The sequence below is a fragment of the Schistocerca gregaria genome, chromosome 7, assembly GCF_023897955.1.
Source record: "Schistocerca gregaria isolate iqSchGreg1 chromosome 7, iqSchGreg1.2, whole genome shotgun sequence".
NCBI lineage: Eukaryota > Metazoa > Arthropoda > Insecta > Orthoptera > Acrididae > Schistocerca > Schistocerca gregaria.
The window spans coordinates 508,416,210-508,434,762 of record NC_064926.1 but is presented as its reverse complement, the minus strand read 5'-3'; the positions used below and the strand labels follow the sequence as shown (position 1 = coordinate 508,434,762).

General features: G+C 45.4%; 1 protein-coding gene across 1 annotated transcript; it reads right to left on the bottom strand.

Annotated features, from left to right (window-relative positions):
• Positions 1–9,057: 9,057 nt before the first annotated feature.
• LOC126282452 (uncharacterized) lies at positions 9,058–18,210 on the bottom strand. The gene is made up of 2 exons (XM_049982108.1): positions 17,845–18,210; positions 9,058–9,348 (listed from the first exon to the last, which is right to left on the bottom strand). Exons 1-2 carry the CDS (start codon positions 18,208–18,210, stop codon positions 9,058–9,060), a joined length of 657 nt encoding a protein of 218 aa, XP_049838065.1.
• Between the last annotated feature and the right edge of the window lie 343 nt (positions 18,211–18,553).

Sequence of the window (18,553 nt, the reverse complement as noted above, 5' to 3'; positions counted from 1 at the left end):
GGACCATAAACGTTTGATCGAGTGTGCTTCATGATGGGCACTTTGTTTCCCAGGGCCAACGCCCTGCTCATATCCATATACTTCGCCTTCCGCAGATTAGTGATACTGCCCGCAGCAGTATAGTACTGTTGGAGCCATTGAGCCCTGCACTGGTAAGGAATACAATTTCATCGGCATATGAACATCTGAACCTCGCGGTCCCATCACAAACCCCTTACAATCGTCGGCGAATACCATGCACGGCTTGCTCGAGGGCTGTTGCAAATAAAACGGCGGACAAGGGGCATTCCTGCATCACGGAACGCTCGATAGAAATGGGTCCCGATCGATAAATGTTCACTGTCACCATCGAATGTGCTCCGTGACTCAAGCGCAGGACTACATCGACAAACACGCGAGGGAAGCCCATGCGCTCCATGACCGCATGCAGAAAACCATGATCGACGAGGTCGAATGCGTCGTCGAAATTCACCCCTCGGAGGCAGCAGGCGGACATCTGTCCGATTACGTCCCTATACGATGGGAACGCCCAGTGAACATTGCACTTTACACCACAGCACGTAGGATCGGCATGGACTGAATCCTTAACTATGAGTTCCACCCGGGTACGGAGGATGGATGTATACTGAATTGCCAAAGAAACGGGCACACATGCCTAATATCGAGTAGGGCCCCCGCGAGCACACAGAAGTGCCGCAACACGACGCGTCAAGGACTCGACTAATGTCTGAAGTAGTGCTGGAGGGAACTGACACCATGAATCCTGCAGGATTGCCCATAAATCCGTAGAGTACGAGCAGGTGGAGATCTCTTCTGAACAGCACGTTGCAAGGCGTCCCTGATATGCTCAGTACTGTTCATGGTTTGGGAGTCTGATGGCCAGCTGAAGTGTTTAAACTCAGAACTCTGTAGCAATTCTTGACGTGCGGGGTGTCGCATTGTCCTGCTGGAATTTTCCAAGTCCGTCGCAATGCACAGTGGATGCAGGTGATCAGGCAGGATGCTTATTTACGTGTCACCTGTGACAGTCGTATCTACACGTATCAGGAGTCCCATATCACTCCACCTGAACGCGCCCCACACCAATACAGAGCCTCCACCAGCTTGAACAGTCCCTTGCTGATATGCAGCTTCCGTGGGTTCATAAGGTTGCCGCCATACCCGTATATGTCCATCTGCTCCTTACAATTTGAAACGAGGCTCGTCCGACGAGGCTACATGTTTCCAGCCACCAACAGTACAATGTCGGTGTCGACGGGCCCAGGCGAGGCGTAAAACTTTGTGTCGCGCAGTCATCAAGGGTACACGAGTGGGCCTTCGGCTATGAAAGCCCATAGCCATGATGTTTCGTTGAATGGTTCGCACGCTGACACATGTTGATGGCCCAGCATTGAAACCTGCAGCAATTTGCGGAAGGGTTGCACTTGTGTCACGTTGAACGATTCTCTTCATTCATCGTTGGTCCCGTTATTGCAAAATCTTTTACCAGCCGCAGCTTTGTCGGAGATTTGATGTTTTACCGGATTCCTTATATTCACGGTACACACGTGGAATGGTTGTACGGGAAAATCCCCACTTCATCGCTACCTCGGAGCTGCTGTGTCCCATCGCTCGTGCACCGACTATAACACCACGCTGAAACTCACGTAAATCTTGATAAACTGCCATTGCTTCAGCAGTAACCGATCTAACAACTGCGCCAGACACTTATTGTCTTATATAAGTGTTTCCCACTGCAGCGCCGTATCTGCCTGTTGTCTGTATTCGAATGCGCATGCTTATGCCAGTTTCTTTGGCGCTTGAGTGTAAAAGCTTGTAGTCGGCGTTTAACAAACACTGGAGTTGGTAGACCTGCGGCCGCTGCCCACCGCCAGGTTTAGGTAGAGGGATTACGATGCCTTCCGTAAATTCGTTGACGACTTCGAAGGTGGACGTTGTAAGTTCTTCATACGTTCAGATCCATGCTGCTCGCATCATACCCGAGAAAGAGCACAAAATCTCAACAGGGAGCCCTCAGTACCAGGTGATTTGTTCAAGGCACAACTCTTCAAGACCATATCCAGTTCGTCCCGGGTAATGTCCTCAATAAGCGCGTCGTCGCCTTGCACATCTACAGCACCCCGGCATAGTGTCTTACACAGCTGTGCGGACTACCCTCGACCAATCCCCTCCGTAATACTAGCTACACTCCACACCTCGGCTTATCTTGATTATAGTCTTAAATCGTCAGTATTGCTGACGGTGTCCGATATTGGAATAGCACCGCAGCTTTGGGGAAATCCTGCCTGTACATCAGGTGTATGTGACTTATTGATCTGACGGAGTTACATTTTCCTAGAGATATACTGAGTCTCAACTTTATCTTCAGTTCAAAAAGAGGAAAAAGAAGATGGGTTGGGATGTGGTCTGAAGTTGGTGTTAGAGAGGGCACTAGAGTAGTCCACGCGGTAACGATAGCTACAGTGCCGTGGTGCTGTAATATATAACACTTATACCTAGCATGCCCGGGTTCAAGTCCTAGGCTTGACACAAATATTAATTCATAACTTCAGCTTCTATCCTTATCGAAGATAAAGTAGAGCCTCAGTATGTCTCCAGGCAAATGTGATTATATCAGATGGAAAGTAATTATGTTGCTCATAAATGTCAACATTATGCTTCATTACTGTGCAATGTGCACTCTGTCAATTCTATCTCTTTGGATTATGTTCTAAATTAATGGTGCAATGGGTTCTTCGATACATGATGAAAATTACATTACAGACTGCATTACCGAAATCGGATTAGGAAACAGGGGAGGTGAGGATATGATGGAAATTTGGAAATTTTTGGTAATTTCCTGTGGAACCAAATCGCTGAGGTCATGGGACCCTGTGCTTACACACTGCTTAGTGTAACTTAAACTTACGTTAAGGGCAACACAGACACATCCATGCGCGAGGGAGGACACGAACCTCCTACGGGGGCAGCCCCACGAACCGTGGCAAGGCGCTTAAGACGGCGCGGCTATTACGCGTGGCTGGAAAAAATGTGTTTACTACATGACGCCTTCTTTAAAATGCAGATGATGGGAGTTTAAGAGTCGAGGAGCATGAAAGAGAAGCAGTGGTTGAGAAGGGAGTGAGACAGGGTTGTAGCATATCCCCGATGTTATTCAGTCTGTATATTGAGCAAACAGTAAAGGAAACAAAAGAAAAATTGGAGTAGGTATTAAAATCCAGGGAGAAGAAATAAAAACTTCGAGGTTCGCCGGTGACATAGTAATTCTGTTAGAGACAGCAAAGGACTTGGAAGAGCAGTTGAACGTAATGGACAGTGTCTTGAAAGAAGCGCATAAGATGAACATCAGCAAAAGAAAACGAGGATAATGGAATGTAGTCGAATTAAATCGGGTGATGCTCAGGGAATTAGATTGGGAAATGAGACACTTAAAGTAGTAAAGGAGTTTTGCTATTTGGAGAGAAAAATAACTGATGATGGTCGAAGTAGAGAGGGTTTAAAATGTAGACTGGCTACTGCAAGGAAAGCGGTTCTGAAGAAGAGAAATTTGTTAATACCGAGTATAGATTAAAAACCTCCCCCATGAACCATGGACCTTGCCGTTGGTGCGGAGGCTTGCGTGCCTCAGCGATACAGATGGCCGTACCGTAGGTGCAACCACAACGGAGGGGTATCAGTTGAGAGGCCAGACAAACGTGTGGTTCCTGAAGAGGGGCAGCAGCCTTTTCAGTAGTTGCAGGGGCAACAGTCTGGATGATTGACTGATCTGGCCTTGCAACATTAACCAAAACGGCCTTGCTGTGCTGGTACTGCGAACGGCTGAAAGCAAGGGGAAACTACAGCCGTAATTTTTCCCGAGGACATGCAGCTTGACTGTATGATTAAATGATGATGGCATCCTCTTGGGTAAAATATTCCCGAGGTAAAATAGTCCCCCATTCGGATCTCCGGGCGGGGACTACTCAGGAGGATGTCGTTATCAGGAGAAAGAAAACTGGCGTTCTACGGATCGGAGCGTGGAATGTCAGATCCCTTACTCGGGTAGGTATGTTAGAAAATTTAAAAAGGGAAATGGACAGGTTAAAGTTAGATATAGTGGGAATTAGTGAAGTTCGGTGGCAGGAGGAACAAGACTTCTGGTCAGGTGACTACAGGGTTATAAATACAAAATCAAATAGGGGTAATGCAGGAGTAGGTTTCATAATGAATAGGAAAATAGGAATGCGGGTAAGCTACTACAAACAGCATAGTGAACGCATTATTGTGGCCAAGATAGATACGAAGCCCACACCTACTACAGTAGTACAAGTTTATATGCCAACTAGCTCTGCAGATGATGAAGATATTGTAGAAATGTACGATGAAATAAAAGAAATTATTCAGATAGTGAAGGCAGACGAAAATTTAATAGTAATGGGTGACTGGAATTCGAGTGTAGGAAAAGGGAGGGAAGGAAACATAGTAGGTGAATATGGATTGGGGCTAAGAAATGAAAGAGGAAGCCGCCTAGTAGAATTTTGCACAGAGCACAACTTAATCATAGCTAACACTTGGTTTAAGAATCATGAAAGAAGGTTGTATACGTGGAAGAACCCTGGAGATACTAAAAGGTATCAGATAGATTATATAATGGTAAGACAGAGATTTAGGAACCAGGTTTTAAGTTGTAAGACATTTCCAGGGGCAGATGTGGACTCTGACCACAATCTATTGGTTATGACCTGTAGATTAAAACTGAAGAAACTGCAAAAATGTGGGAAATTAAGGAGATGGGACCTGGATAAACTGAAAGAACCAGAGGTTGTTCAGAGTTTCAGGGAGAGCATAAGGGAACAATTGACAGGAATAGGGGAAAGAAATACAGTAGAAGAAGAATGGGTAGCTCTGAGGGATGTAGTAGTGAAGGCAACAGAGGATAAAGTAGGTACAAAGACGAGGGCTGCTAGAAATCCTTGAGTAACAGAAGAAATATTGAATTTAATTGATGAAAGGAGAAAATATAAAAATGCAGTAAATGAAGCAGGCAAAAAGGAATACAAACGTCTCAAAAATGAGATCGATAGGAAGTGCAAAATGGCTAAACAGGGATGGCTAGAGGACAAATGTAAGGATGTAGAAGCTTATCTCACTAGGGGTAAGAGAGATACTGCCTACAGGAAAATTAAAGAGACCTTTGGAGAGAAGAGAACTAAGCGTATGAATATCAAGAGCTCAGATGGCAGCCCAGTTCTAAGCAAAGAAGGGAAGGCAGAAAGGTGGAAGGAGTATGTAGAAGGTTTATACAAGGGCGATGTACTTGAGGACAATATTATGGAAATGGAAGAGGATGTAGACGAAGACGAAATGGGAGATACGATACTGCGTGAAGAGTTTGACAGAGCACTGAAAGACCTGAGTCGAAACAAGGCCCCGGGAGTAGACAACATTCCATTGGAACTTCTGACGGCCTTGGGAGAGCCCGTACTGACAAAACCATCTAGTGAGCAAGATGTGTGAGACAGGTGAAATACCCTCAGACTTCAAGAAGAATATAATAATTCCAATCCCAAAGAAAGCAGGTGCTGACAGATGTGAAAATTACCGAAAAATCAGTTTAATAAGTCACAGCTGCAAAATACTAAGGCGAATTCTTTACAGACGAATGGAAAAACTGGTAGATGCAGACCTCGGGGAGGATCAGTTTGGATTCCGTCGAAATGTTGGAACACGTGAGGCAATACTGACCTTACGACTTATCTTAGAAGAAAGATTAAGAAAAGGCAAACCTACGTTTCTAGCATTTGTAGACTTAGAGAAAGCTTTTGACAATGTTGACTGGAATACTCTTTTTCAAATTCTAAAGGTGGCAGGGGTAAAATACAGGGAGGGAAAGGCTATTTATAATTTGTACAGAAACCAGATGGCAGTCATAAGAGTCGAGGGGCATGAAAGGGAAGCAGTGGTTGGGAAAGGAGTGAGACAGGGTTGTAGCCTCTTCCCGATGTTATTCAATCTGTATATTGAGCAAGCAGTAAAGGAACCAAAAGCAAAATTTGGAGTAGGTATTAAAACTCATGGAGACGAAGTAAAAACTTTGAGGTTCGCCGATGACATTGTAATTCTGTCAGAGACGGCAAAGGACTTGGAAGAGCAGTTGAACGGAATGGACAGTGTCTTGAAAGGAGGATATAAGATGAACATTAACAAAAGCAAAACGAGGATAATGGAATGTAGTCAAATTAAATCGGGTGATGCTGAGGGAATTAGATTAGGAAATGAGACACTTAAAGTAGTAAAGGAGTTTTGCTATTTAGGAAGTAAAATAACTGATGATGGTCGAAGTAGAGAGGATGTAAAATGTAGACTGGCAATGGCAAGGAAAGCGTTTCTGAAGAAGAAAAATTTGTTAACATCGAATATAGATTTATATATCAGGAAGTCGTTTCTGAAAGTATTTGTATGGAGTGTAGCCATGTATGGAAGGGAAACATGGACGATAAATAGTTTAGACAAGAAGAGAACAGAAGCTTTCGAAGTGTGGTGCTGCAGAAGAATGCTGAAGAGTAGATGGGTAGATCACATAACTAATGAGGAGGTATTGAATAGAATTGGGGAGAAGAGGAGTTTGTGGCATAACTTGAACAGAAGAAGGGATCGGTTGGTAGGACATGTCCTGAGGCATCAAGGGATCACCAATATGGTACTGGAGGACTGCGTGGAGGGTAAAAATCGTAGAGGGAGACCGAGAGATGAGTACACTAAGCAGATTCAGAAGGATGTAGGTTGCAGTAGGTACTGGGAGATGAAGAAGCTTGCACAGGATAGAGTAGCATGGAGAGCTGCATCAAACCAGTCTCAGGACTGAAGACAACAACAACAACAGATTAAAGTGTCAGGAAGTCGTTCCTGAAAGTGTTTGCATGGAGTGTAGCCATGTATGGAAGTGAAACATGGACGATAAATAGTTGCGACAAGAAGAGAACAGAAGCTTTTGAAATGTGATGCTACAGAAGAGTGCTGAAGATTAGATGGGTAGTTCACATAACTAATGAGGAGGTACTGAATATGGTTGAAGAGAAGAGGAGTTTGTGGAACAACTTGATAAAAAGAAGGAACCGGTTAGTAGGACATGTTCTGAGGCATCAAGGAATCACAAATTTAGCATTGGAGGGCAGCGTGGAGGGTAAAACTCGTAGAGGGAGACCAATAGATGAATACACTAAGCAGATTCAAAAGGATGTGGGTTGTAGTAAGTACTGGGAGATGAAGAAGCTTGCACAGGATAGAGTAGCATGGATTGCTGCGTCAAACCAGTCTCAGGACTGAAGACCACAACAACAACAACAACAACAACATACCAGTATCCTTGGCTCTTGAGTGTAAGAGCTTATAGTCGGCATTTAACAAAGTCTGGACTCGGTAGTCCTTCGTCCGCCACTTACCGCCAGGTTTAGGCACAGGGATGACGATGCCTTCCGTAAATTCGTTGACGTCTAGAATGATGGGCGTCGTAAGTTTTTCATACGTTCGGATCAACGTTACGTGCATCATATCCGGGAAAGAGCGGTAAATCTCAACAGGACTCGATCAGCACCAGGTGATTTGTTCGACCCACAACTCTTCAAGGCCATATCCATTTCGTCCCGGGTAATGTCCTCCATAAAGGTGTCGTCGCTTTGCATATCTTTACACTACCATCCCGGCATAGTGTCTTAGTGTGCGGACTACCCTATATCAATGCTCTCCGTAATACTACCTTCACTCTGCACCTTGACTTGTGTTGATTTTCCCCTTCTTAAATCGTCAGTATTGCTGACGCTGTCCGATACTGGTATAGCACCGCGGCTTTTGGGAAATCCTGCCTGTACCTCAGGTGTACGTGACCTATCGATCTGACGGAATTACATTTTCCTAGAGACATACTGAATCTCAACGTTATCTCCAATTTAAAAAGAGGAAAATGAAGATGGGTTGAGATTTAAATTGAAGTCGCTGTTAGAGAGGGCACTGGACTTGAATGGTCCAAGCGGCAAAGTTAGCTACAGTGCCGTGGTTTTGTAGTAGATAACACTTCTGCCTAGCATGTTAGAGACTCGGGTCCAAGTCCTGGCTTTGACGCAAAAATTTATTTAAATCTTCAGCTTCTGTCGTTATCGAGGATAAAGTAGAGCCTCATTATGTCTCCAGCAAAATATCAGATGAAAGTTAATTATGTTGCTCCTAAGATGCCAACATTATGCTGCATCATTGTGCGTATAGATAAAAATTATAGGAAATGTGCAGTCTGTCAATCTCTTTGGATTATGTTCTAAATTATAGTGTGTCGGGCTCTTCGATCTGTGTCGAAAAATTCCATTACAGAGTCGATTACCGAACCCAGACTAGCAAACCTGGGCGGTCAGGAAATGATGGAAATTTTTGGTTTGTTCCTATGCAACCAAATGGCTGAGATCATCGGACCCTAGGCTTACACACTACGTAATTTAACTTAAAATTACTCTAAGGACATCACACACACACACACACACACACACACACACACACACACACACACACACACACACACATGCCCGAGGGAGGACTCGACCCTCCGACGGAGGGAACCGCTCGAAGGCGCCTAAGACCTTGCGGCTAACCCGCGTGGCAGGAAATGATGTGTTTACTATATGTCCGCCATCTTTTAAATGCAGATGACGGCAGTGGAACAAACTCCTTTGATAGCGGAAATATTGGAATACTTTAGCGGCACAAAGGAGGGCAACGGTCTGGCCGCAGTGGATACACCGGTTCCCGTGAGATCACCGAAGTTAAGCGCTGTTGGGCGAGGCCGGCACTTGGATGAGTGACCATCCAGCCGTCATGCGCTGTTGCCATTTTTCAGGGTGCACTCCGCCTCGTGATGGCAATTAAGGAGCTACTCGACCGAATAGTAGCGGCTTCGGTCAAGAATACAATCATAACGACCAGGAGAGCGGTGTGCTGACCCCAAGCCCCTCCTATCCGCAACCTCCTCGGAGGATGACACGGCGGTCGGATGGTCCCGGTAAGCCACTCGAGGCCTGAAGACGGAGCGCTTTCTTAGCGACACAAAACTGAAGGTGGAGACGGGCGCGGCTGGCCTCGGTGTTCAGCGGGCAGCCGGCCACGCGCCCCGGACCTCACTGGCTCGCCAGCGGGCTGTGACGTGGCGCGACCCGAGCGGCCCCCTGGGGCGGCGGCTGTCAGCGCGGAGACGTCGGGGGAGCGCGCGGGACCGGGCCGTTCCATGCCGCAGCGGCAGCGCTTGCCGCTCGCCCGCTCCTTTATTTTCCCCAGGAAACACTGGACGCTGCGCTCCACACGCCCCGAGAGGACGGGCCGTCGCCACGGCTACACTTCCCGGGCCAGCGGGGTCGCACGTTTTTGTGAACGCGAGGGCAGCAGCGGCGGGACGGACGAGGCTTAGCGCTGTCATCTCCAGCACTGGCCTAGTCTGCCTTTCCAAAGGCTGTTTATGTATAAATGTCACGCTGCGCATGTACGCTTTATCTAGAGAGTGACTGAGCGAGAGAGAGAGAGAGAGAGAGACAGAAACAAGGGAAGCAGAGAATGTACACTACAGGCCATTAAAATTGCTACACCACGAAGATGTGCTACAGACGCGAAATTTAACGGACAGGAAGAAGATGCTGTGATATGCAAATTATTAGCTTTTCACAGCATTCACACCGTGGTTGGCACCGGTGGCGACACCTACAACGTGCTGACATGAGGAAAGTTTCCAACCGATTTCTCATACACAAACAGCAGTTGACCGGCGTCGCCTGGTGAAACGTTTTTGTGATGCCTCGTGTAAGGAGAAATGCGTACCATCACGTTTCCGACTTTGGTAAAGGTCGGATTGTAGCCTATCGCGATTGCGGTTTACCGTATCGCGACATTGCTGCTCGCACTGGTCGAGAACCAAGAACTGTTAGCAGGATATGGAATCTGTGTGTTCAGAAGGGTAATACGGAACGCCGTGCTGGATCCCAACGGCCTTGTATCACTAGCAGTCGAGATGACAGGCATCTTATCCGCATGGCTGTAACGGATCGTTCGACTGCTACCCTGGCCAGCACATTTTCCACATCTCTACCAATTGAAAACGTCTGGTCAATGGTGGCCGAGCAACTGGCTCGTCACAATACGCCAGTCACTACTCGTGATGAACTGTGGTATCATGTTGAAGCTGCATGGGCAGCTGTACCCGTACACGCCATCCAAGCTCTGACTCAATGGCCAGGTGTATCAAGGCCGTTACTACGGCCAGAGGTGGTTGTTCTGGGTACTGATTTCTCAGGATCTATGCACCCAAATTGCGTGAAAATGTAATCACATGTCAGTTCTAGTATAATATATTTTTTGAATGAATACCCGTTTATCATCTGCATTTCTTCTTTCTGTAGTAATTTTAATGGCCAGTAGTGTATTTACAAACACAAATATGGACAAGGAGAAGACAGGAGCAAGACGAATGGTGCGATGTACAACATGAAGGTCTGTGGTTTGCCACAGTTCATTATTCCATGCAGAGTTTTAGCCCTGATAATTACCCCTAGTGACAAGGTTCATATAATCAAACCAAAGAAAAAATACTCCTCTTGGAGCACCAAAAACACTACTGTGCTCCTCTTTATTAAAAGACACTTACTGAAAGTGAGGTACTAGCTGTCCCATTCCATCTTCGTCAACGCCTTTAAAAATTGTCGCAATAATGTTGACATTCGAAAATATTCGCCCTCTTTTTAACACGCAGGTCATCTCTTTCTCCCACAAGCTGTGCTAACTGTAACCCGTTGACATCCGCTAATTCATCTCTACAAGTCTCTCATGCCCATCGACTCCCAATTGACCATTCAAACTCACTCATTCGGCCCAACTCTTTGTCATTACTTTTTTGTGCCTCTCTGTCATTGTCTCGTGTTTCACAACCACAGGCACCTTCGTCCTGTTCTACTACTACTGTCTCCTCTCACTCTTACTGTCCCCCTACTGTTTTCTCTTAGTGCTACTGTCTCTTTCGTCCCTTTCTGCGACTGCTGTCTCTTCTAGCAGCCAATATCTTTCTCTTCCTCACTGTCATTGTCATAGATTGTGTTTCACATTATCACTGGTTCCCATCCACTTACACTTACTCTTTCTCTTTATTCCTCTCTCACTGACACTGTCTCCTTCACTCGTTCCCTAGCACTGTTCTCTAACTGTCTACTATGTTCCATTGCCACTGTGTCTCTCTTTTTCACACGCACTGAAATTGTCTCCTCTATTTCTACGTGTAACACAAGCACTGTCTGACAACTTCCAGTATTTTCAACTTCTCCGTCTCTTTCCTGCTTCCACTGCTTCCTTCTCGCTTAGCATGAAAAATTGCTAATATACTAGCACGGCAATAATTTGCGAAATTTTTAACGGTTATGAGCATGGTAACAGCTGGTACCCCACTTTTCAGTCAGTCTGTTGATAAAGAAGATCATATTTCTCCTCTGGTACCCTCCTTTGCTCTGTCACAGCAGGCATGTCACTCATATGAAAAGTACTTCATGGGTCAGTAAAATTTTGATAATTTGGTTATCTGAAATTGAAATAACACTAAACTAATGTTGCACCTCTGATCCGATTTTACGTTCACGAAAATTTTGCATGTTATTCAGTACTACAACATGGAGTTCGCAAAACCCTTATGCTGATAACGGAGACACTTCACATCATATTTGTCCGTGCTACGTCATTTTATAAACTACGTCTTCGCAACACAACGCAATTTACGTGCCTGTTTTCCGTGCACCAGTAAGGTAAGTTTGATCCTCTGTAGATCGAAAGCGGATAAAAATATGTAGAAAATTTACCAGTCTCTTCAAGATCGGAATCTTAGGATTATATTGTGAAAATTTCAGCCATTATCTGTGTGTAGGCATCCTGGAATCCGGGAAATGCTGACGGCGACTAAATGGCGAAAGACGGCTTTTTTTGGGGTTTGCTCAGGAACAGCCAATGAATTTACGAAAACGCTTCATTCATTCATTCATTCACAGATGCAGCCGTCAGTTTACATATTTCAAGGGTTTATCGAGGCTATGCCCATCATAAATCAATCTGTTTAATTTTTACTTGCATATTTTACGTGTTTGAATAGGGTAACATTGAAATTATGTATCTGGGAAAGAGATAAAAATATCAAGATGAGTTTCAGTGTTGTTTTGCTTGGGGATCTTGGGAATATATCGTAAAAATTTCGAACAGTGACTGTGCATATCTATCTTGGAATCTGCGCATGGGTTTTGGTCTACTGGAGACGACGAAAATACAGTAAAAATCGCTTTTTTGGGATTTTCTAAGAAACCGCCCATGAGCCAGTCCTGTCCCAATAAGTCCCGTCAAGCTCACCGTAGACATCGAACGCAAAAAGTACGAACCAGTTCGTCTAAGCAGCAAGAAATGTATAATCTTCATACTTCGACCATGTACTGTAGGGCAGTGACACTGAGATGATTCTTCTGTTGGGTGTACAAATGGTCCCTAGCCCAAGTGCTATCAAAAACACGTGACCCTACCTTTTTATAACCAATAGAATACGAGGTATGAACACCGGAATATCTCGATTTTGTGTACTGCGTTTTGGATCGTATTGGTAAGCACGCTGTCGCATTCATACCGCTTTTGAACCAAAAAAATCCTCGAATTCATTCATTTGCATTATCCAGTATTTGTTGACACAAGGCGTTTGAGTGCCATGCTGCTATCATCAGGAGCCTATCTCTTATGTGTACATCAGTTATTAGTTGCGAATGATTGTGAAGTGAGGAAGAGATGTTTTGGTGCGTTTTAAAGTGAGGCTGTGTTCCGAATGTTATTGTCCCTTACCAGAAAGATTAATTTACTTTAGTGCATGTCAAAATACTCAGTGGCCAGCTGCCTAAAAGCATTTTAATTACCTTAATCAATTTCTGGCACTCAGTATCCTCCTTCAGAAGGTTGTACAGAAATATATACCATAAATAAGTTAGATAAGAATATTAAAATGAAGAATGAAAGCTCAAAAATTTTAAGAAATTTGAACATAAGAAACTGTACACAGTTATAACTATAGCATTATTGGCGGAAGTCAACAATAAGATGGACCACTGCAGATCACTCGTTTCGAGACATCGACTGTCCTCTGCCGTCGCTCTTCACACCACCTCAAGCGGCGCTCAGCACTGACTACTAAAACGTGTGGCTTATCGGGAGCTGCCCGAAATTATGCCCCACCCTTTTGTAACTAGCTACATACAGTCATTGTCCTATCTGGACTGCTGATAGTATTTTTTAAGTCACGAGTGATTACTTAGAGTTATTTCATGCGATCTTTTCAACCACCCTCCTCAGTAAATAAAGGAAACGCACCACCACAGCCGTATAATAAAAGGACGACTAGATTCAGCGCAACGCTGACGCCATCTTCAGGCCCACTATAAACCAAAAAAGTACTTTCATTCCTCGGCCCATGTATTTTAGAACCCTTAAAATACCAGTTGAGGTGGACTGCGTGCATCAGTGTGTATCCCCCACAAAGTGTTGTCACCATAGTGACAGTGGTGACAACACGTTGTAGACTGGAATGAGGTTTTCACTCTGCAGCGGAGTGTGCGCTGATATGAAACTTCCTGGCAGATTAAAACTGTGTGCTTTAATCTGCCAGGAAGCTTCATATCAGCGCACACTCCGCTGCAGAGTGAAAATCTCATTCTGGAAACATCCTCCAGGCTCTGGCTAAGCCATGTCACGGCAATATCCTTTCTTTCAGGAGAGCTAGTTCTGCAAGGTTCGCAGGAGAGCTTCTGTAAAGTTTGGAAGGTAGGAGACGAGATACTGACAGAAGTAAAGATGTGAGACCGGCCGTGAGTCGTGCTTCGGTAGCTCAGATTGTAGAGCACTTGCCGCGAAAGGCAAAGGTCCCGAGTTCGAGTCTCGGTCGGGCACACAGTGTTAATCTGAAAGGAAGTTTCATATCAGCGCACACTCCACTGCAGAGTGAAAATCTCATTCTGGAAACATCTCCCAGGCTGTGGCTAAGCCATGTCTCCGCAATATCCTTTCTTTCAGGAGTGCTAGTTCTGCAAGGTTCGCAGGAGAGCTTCTGTAAAGTTTGGAAGGTAGGAGACAAGATACTGGCAGGAGTAAAGCTCTGAGACCGGGCGTGAGTCGTGCTTCGGTAGCTCAGATTGTAGAGCACTTGCCCGCGAGAGGCAAAGGTCCCGAGTTCGAGTCTCGGTCGGGCACACGGTTTTAATCTGCCAGGAAGTTTCGTTGTAGACTATGCGATTCTGACGTATGTAATGGGTAACAACTGGTGTTTTTTGAGTTCTACAGTACATGGTACAAGGAATGAAAGTATTCTTTCGGTTTATAGTGGACCTGAAGATGGCGTAAGTGTTCTGTGGAAATTAGTAGATTCCAATAAATCCCTTTCAAGATACGGCTGTGGTAGCGTGTTTCTTTTACTTATTATACATCATCAGCCGCTGTCCTGCGTCCACGAAAACGATGGACATCTACAACCCTCCACAAAGGCTGACTATCCCTGGCCGTCAGTGTATGAGCTCTTCCTGATCTCCGTTTGGATGGGGTTTTTGTTTCACGTTTTCAAGAAAATGGTTCAAATGGCTCTGTGGACTATGAGACTTAACTGCTGAGGGTATCAGTCCCCTAGAACTTAGAACTACTTAAACCTAACTAACCTAAGGACGTCACACACATCCATGCCCGAGGCAGGCTTCGAACATGCGGCCGTAGCAGTCACGCGGTTCCAGACGGTAGCGCATAGAACTGCTCGGCCACTCCGGCTACAGAACAGAGGCATCAGTCGGCCAGTGCAGCTTTGGAAGTGTTGAAAGGCCCCTGATGGACTTGTTACTCGGGGGCCAACAAATGTCTAGTCCACACTCAAACCACAACTGTTGGGGACGGCAAAAACGGGCGCGGTCGGCAGTCGGAGCATCCGCGACTGTAGGGGTCCGTTGAAGCCGAGTCTGGCGGGCGCGGACCACAGATGGAACACTCGACCCGGCGCGGACCGATGACGAAACACCCAGCTCCTTCCAGGCATAAATACTGGACTCGATCGACCCAAGGACCAGTCTCAGGTAGCACCTGAAGAAGACAGCGAGGCACGCTGTTGAAATATCGTGCGTCAACGACGTGAATATCCGGCTGTATTCCAGAATATCCAAGATATTCTACTGTTGTTACTCCTCTATTGACAACACTGTAGTCCCCGCCTACCTTCACAGTGACATCAAATGGCAAATTCCGTATTACGTGCGGATGTCCCGTAACTTTTGATGAGATTTATGTATTGTTTTATTTCATTAACAGTACAGGGTAACCCACCGCCTTCAAAAGTAAGGTGGGTGGATGCTTATGAATCTAACAGCAAAGACTTACAATCTTGTTAGCGTACATTTGTTAATGTTTTTAAAAAAATGAGATAATGCAAGTACACGGAGCAGTTTGTCCCCTGGGGCAGCAGGTTCTTCGCAACACGCCCGGTCTACTTCACCCTGAGACTGGCGGTGCGGGCTGAGGCAACACCGACTCAAAGGGAGGCCTCGGCGCTTGTTGGTGACGTCACGTGAGCTAGGCACGGCGAACGCCAGGTCTGTTGCAGGCATACTCATAATGGTGGTGTCTCCCTCCATGACACAGGAAAATGTGAAACTATTGGCTGTACTTGACTAACACACATTGTTCTGAGAGATTTCTGCAATCAATTAATTGTGCAATTCATTACACTTCTTAACAATTAGTGTACTCCTGAACTTAAATTTCCACCTGTTTTAAGGATTGACATACAAAAACAGCTTCATGGTCCAGCAGCAACAGAATTTGTGCTTCTTTACCTTATTTGTAAATCTGACGAAGTTACGTTTGTACTGGGTTGCTTTTACAAGAAACTGTGAACATATTGGCGCTCTTCTTTAGGTATCTTGGTTGACTATGGGATGAGGAGCACTGAATGTTAATGAAATATCTTGCGATTGTATACGTTGGGGGAGGGGGTGGGGGGACAGAAGAAGATGCAAAAGTAAGGTACTTGTTTTATTAAATAAATTTTTTTATCTTATAAAGTTTCTCCTTTCAGTTTCAAGAAGGGAATTTTAATCTTTTCTAATGTGCATGTTTAAAAAAGTTTAAGATCACGAGTATTTTCGATGTATGAAGCTATTTTGTTTCCTGTTTAGAATTCTTTTCGTTGAAAACGACTGTAATCTAATGACTGGCAACAGTTGGACATTTACACATGTAAATTAGCTCACATTTCCAGTGACGATGTCAAACGAAAATAAATAAATAAATAAAAGAAACGAATTTAATTGTAAGGGGGTTGGGATAAGTTTCGATAGCAAAATGGATCAAGTAAATATAGTTATTTGAATGTAAAATTTCCCGAAGCTTGCAATGGGGCAAAGCGTCTTCTCATATTGATCTACGTTTGTTTCGACAGGATTTAGTAATACAGAACTGTGATCTTCATTTGTAGCTTTACGATAGTAAGAAAATCTTTCATGTAAATAAAACTGTAGAATCCAAAACAATACCAAACATTTTGTCCAAAAATAAGAGATTTATAGTGATAAGCAAAGTCCTAACGCGAGTTCTTTACAAACGAATGGAAAAACTAGTAGAAGCCGACCTAGGGGAAGATCAGTTTGGATTCCGTAGACATATTGAAAGACGTGAGGCAATACTGACCCTACGACGTATCTTAGAAAAAAGATTAAGGAGAGGCAAACCTACGTTTCTAGCATTCGTAGACTTACAGAAAGCTTTTGACAATGTTGACTGGAATACTCTCTTTCAAAATCTGAAGGTCTCAGGGGTAAAATATAGGGAGCCAAAGGCTATTTACAATTTGTATAGAAACCAATTGGCAGTTATAAGAGTCGAGGGGTATGAAAGGGAAGCAGTGGTTGGGAAGGGAGTGAGACAGGGTTGTAGCCTCTCCCCCATGCTATTCAATCTGTATATTGAGCGAGCAATAAAGGAAACAAAAGAAAAATTCGGAGTCGGTATTAAAATCCATGGAGAAGAAATAAAAACTTCGAGGTTCGCCGATGGCATGAACAGTGTCTTGAAAGGAGGGTATAAAATGAACATCAAAAAAAGCAAAACGAGGATAATGTATTGTAGTCGAATTAAGTCGGGTGATGCTGAGGGAATTAGATTAGGAAATGAGACACTTGAAGTATTAAAGGAGTTTTTGTATGTGGGGAGCAAAATAACTGATGATGGTCGAAGTAGAGAGGATATAAAACGTAGACTGGCAATGGGAAGGAAAGCGTTCCTGAAGAAGAGAAATTTATTAACATCGAGTATAGATTTAAGCGTCAGGAAGTTGTTTCTGAAAGTATTTGTATGGAGTTTAGCCATGTATGGAAGGGAATCGTAGACGATAAATAGTTTGGACAAAAAGAGAATAGAAGCTATCGAAATGTGGTGCTACAGAAAAATGCTGAAGATTAGATGGGTAGATCACATAACTAATGGGGAAGTATTGAAGAGGATTGGGGAAAAGAGACTCTTGTGGCACAACTTGACTAGAAGAAGGGATCGGTTGGTAGGACATGTTCTGAGGCATCAAGGGATCACCAATTTAGTACTGGAGGGAAGTGTGGAGGGTAAAAATCCTAGAGGGAGACCAAGAGATGAATACACGAAGCAGATTCAGAAGGAAGTAGGTTGCAGTAGGTACTGGGAGATGAAGAAGCCTGCACAGGATAGAGTAGCATGGAGAGCTGCATCAAACCAGTCTCAGGACTCAAGACCACAACAACAACAGTGATAAGCACGCCCAGGCGTTTCTGCCTTCAACAGACCTGGCGTTCGCCGAGGCCTTCCTTTGAGTCGGTGCGGGCTGAGGAAGGGCGGCCGGGCGCGCTTGCTCGGCGCGTCGGCAGCCGCCACCTCTGTCGTACGCGGCGACCCATTTATCGCGTGGCGCACGGGGTCAGGGGTCGGCGCCTCGAAACAAAGGCGCCCGCGAGGCAGCGCGAGGCGAGGCGAGGCGAGGCGAGGCGAGGCCTGGCTGCCCACGCCGCTCACCGCCGGGAATACCTGCTTGCCCGGCCGCACTCGCGGCTCGCCATCAATAACCGTCGTCGAGGTTTGCGCAAGCGTGCGAGGCGGCGCGCCGGGCGTCGCTTCCTTTGATGGCGAATACCTGCGCCGCATTTGTGTCTGGAGGCGGAGGTCGCGTTCCCGGTGACCCCGTCCTGTCCGTCGTGGGGCGGGCCGTATTGACAGAGCCACAGTGCCTGCCTGCCCGCCGCGCATAGAGACCGCGCTCACGTAACGGGACGTATGTTCCGCACCGCGTGCTCCTTCCGTAAAAAGTGTTCCGCAAGGATAACACCTCTCAGCGCTACAGCGTTTCCCTCAGTTCTTCTTCTTCTTGTTGTCTTGTCCAGATACTCCTATCACGCAGCTTCTAGCGTTGCAGTCCTCCCCATGCAGCTGAACCAAAATGAATGTTTCCCATCCGCTTCGAGGCTGCAGAATGGTAACGAAGGTACAG

Bases quoted from the DNA above. Each gene is read 5' to 3' on its own strand.
- LOC126282452 (XM_049982108.1), bottom strand. From the start codon at position 18,210: ATGCGGCGCAGGTATTCGCCATCAAAGGAAGCGACGCCCGGCGCGCCG. The intron at 9,349-17,844 runs GCAGAAACGCCT...CGGGAAGTGTAG, and splicing joins GAACGCCAGGTCTGTTGAAG to CCGTGGCGACGGCCCGTCCT.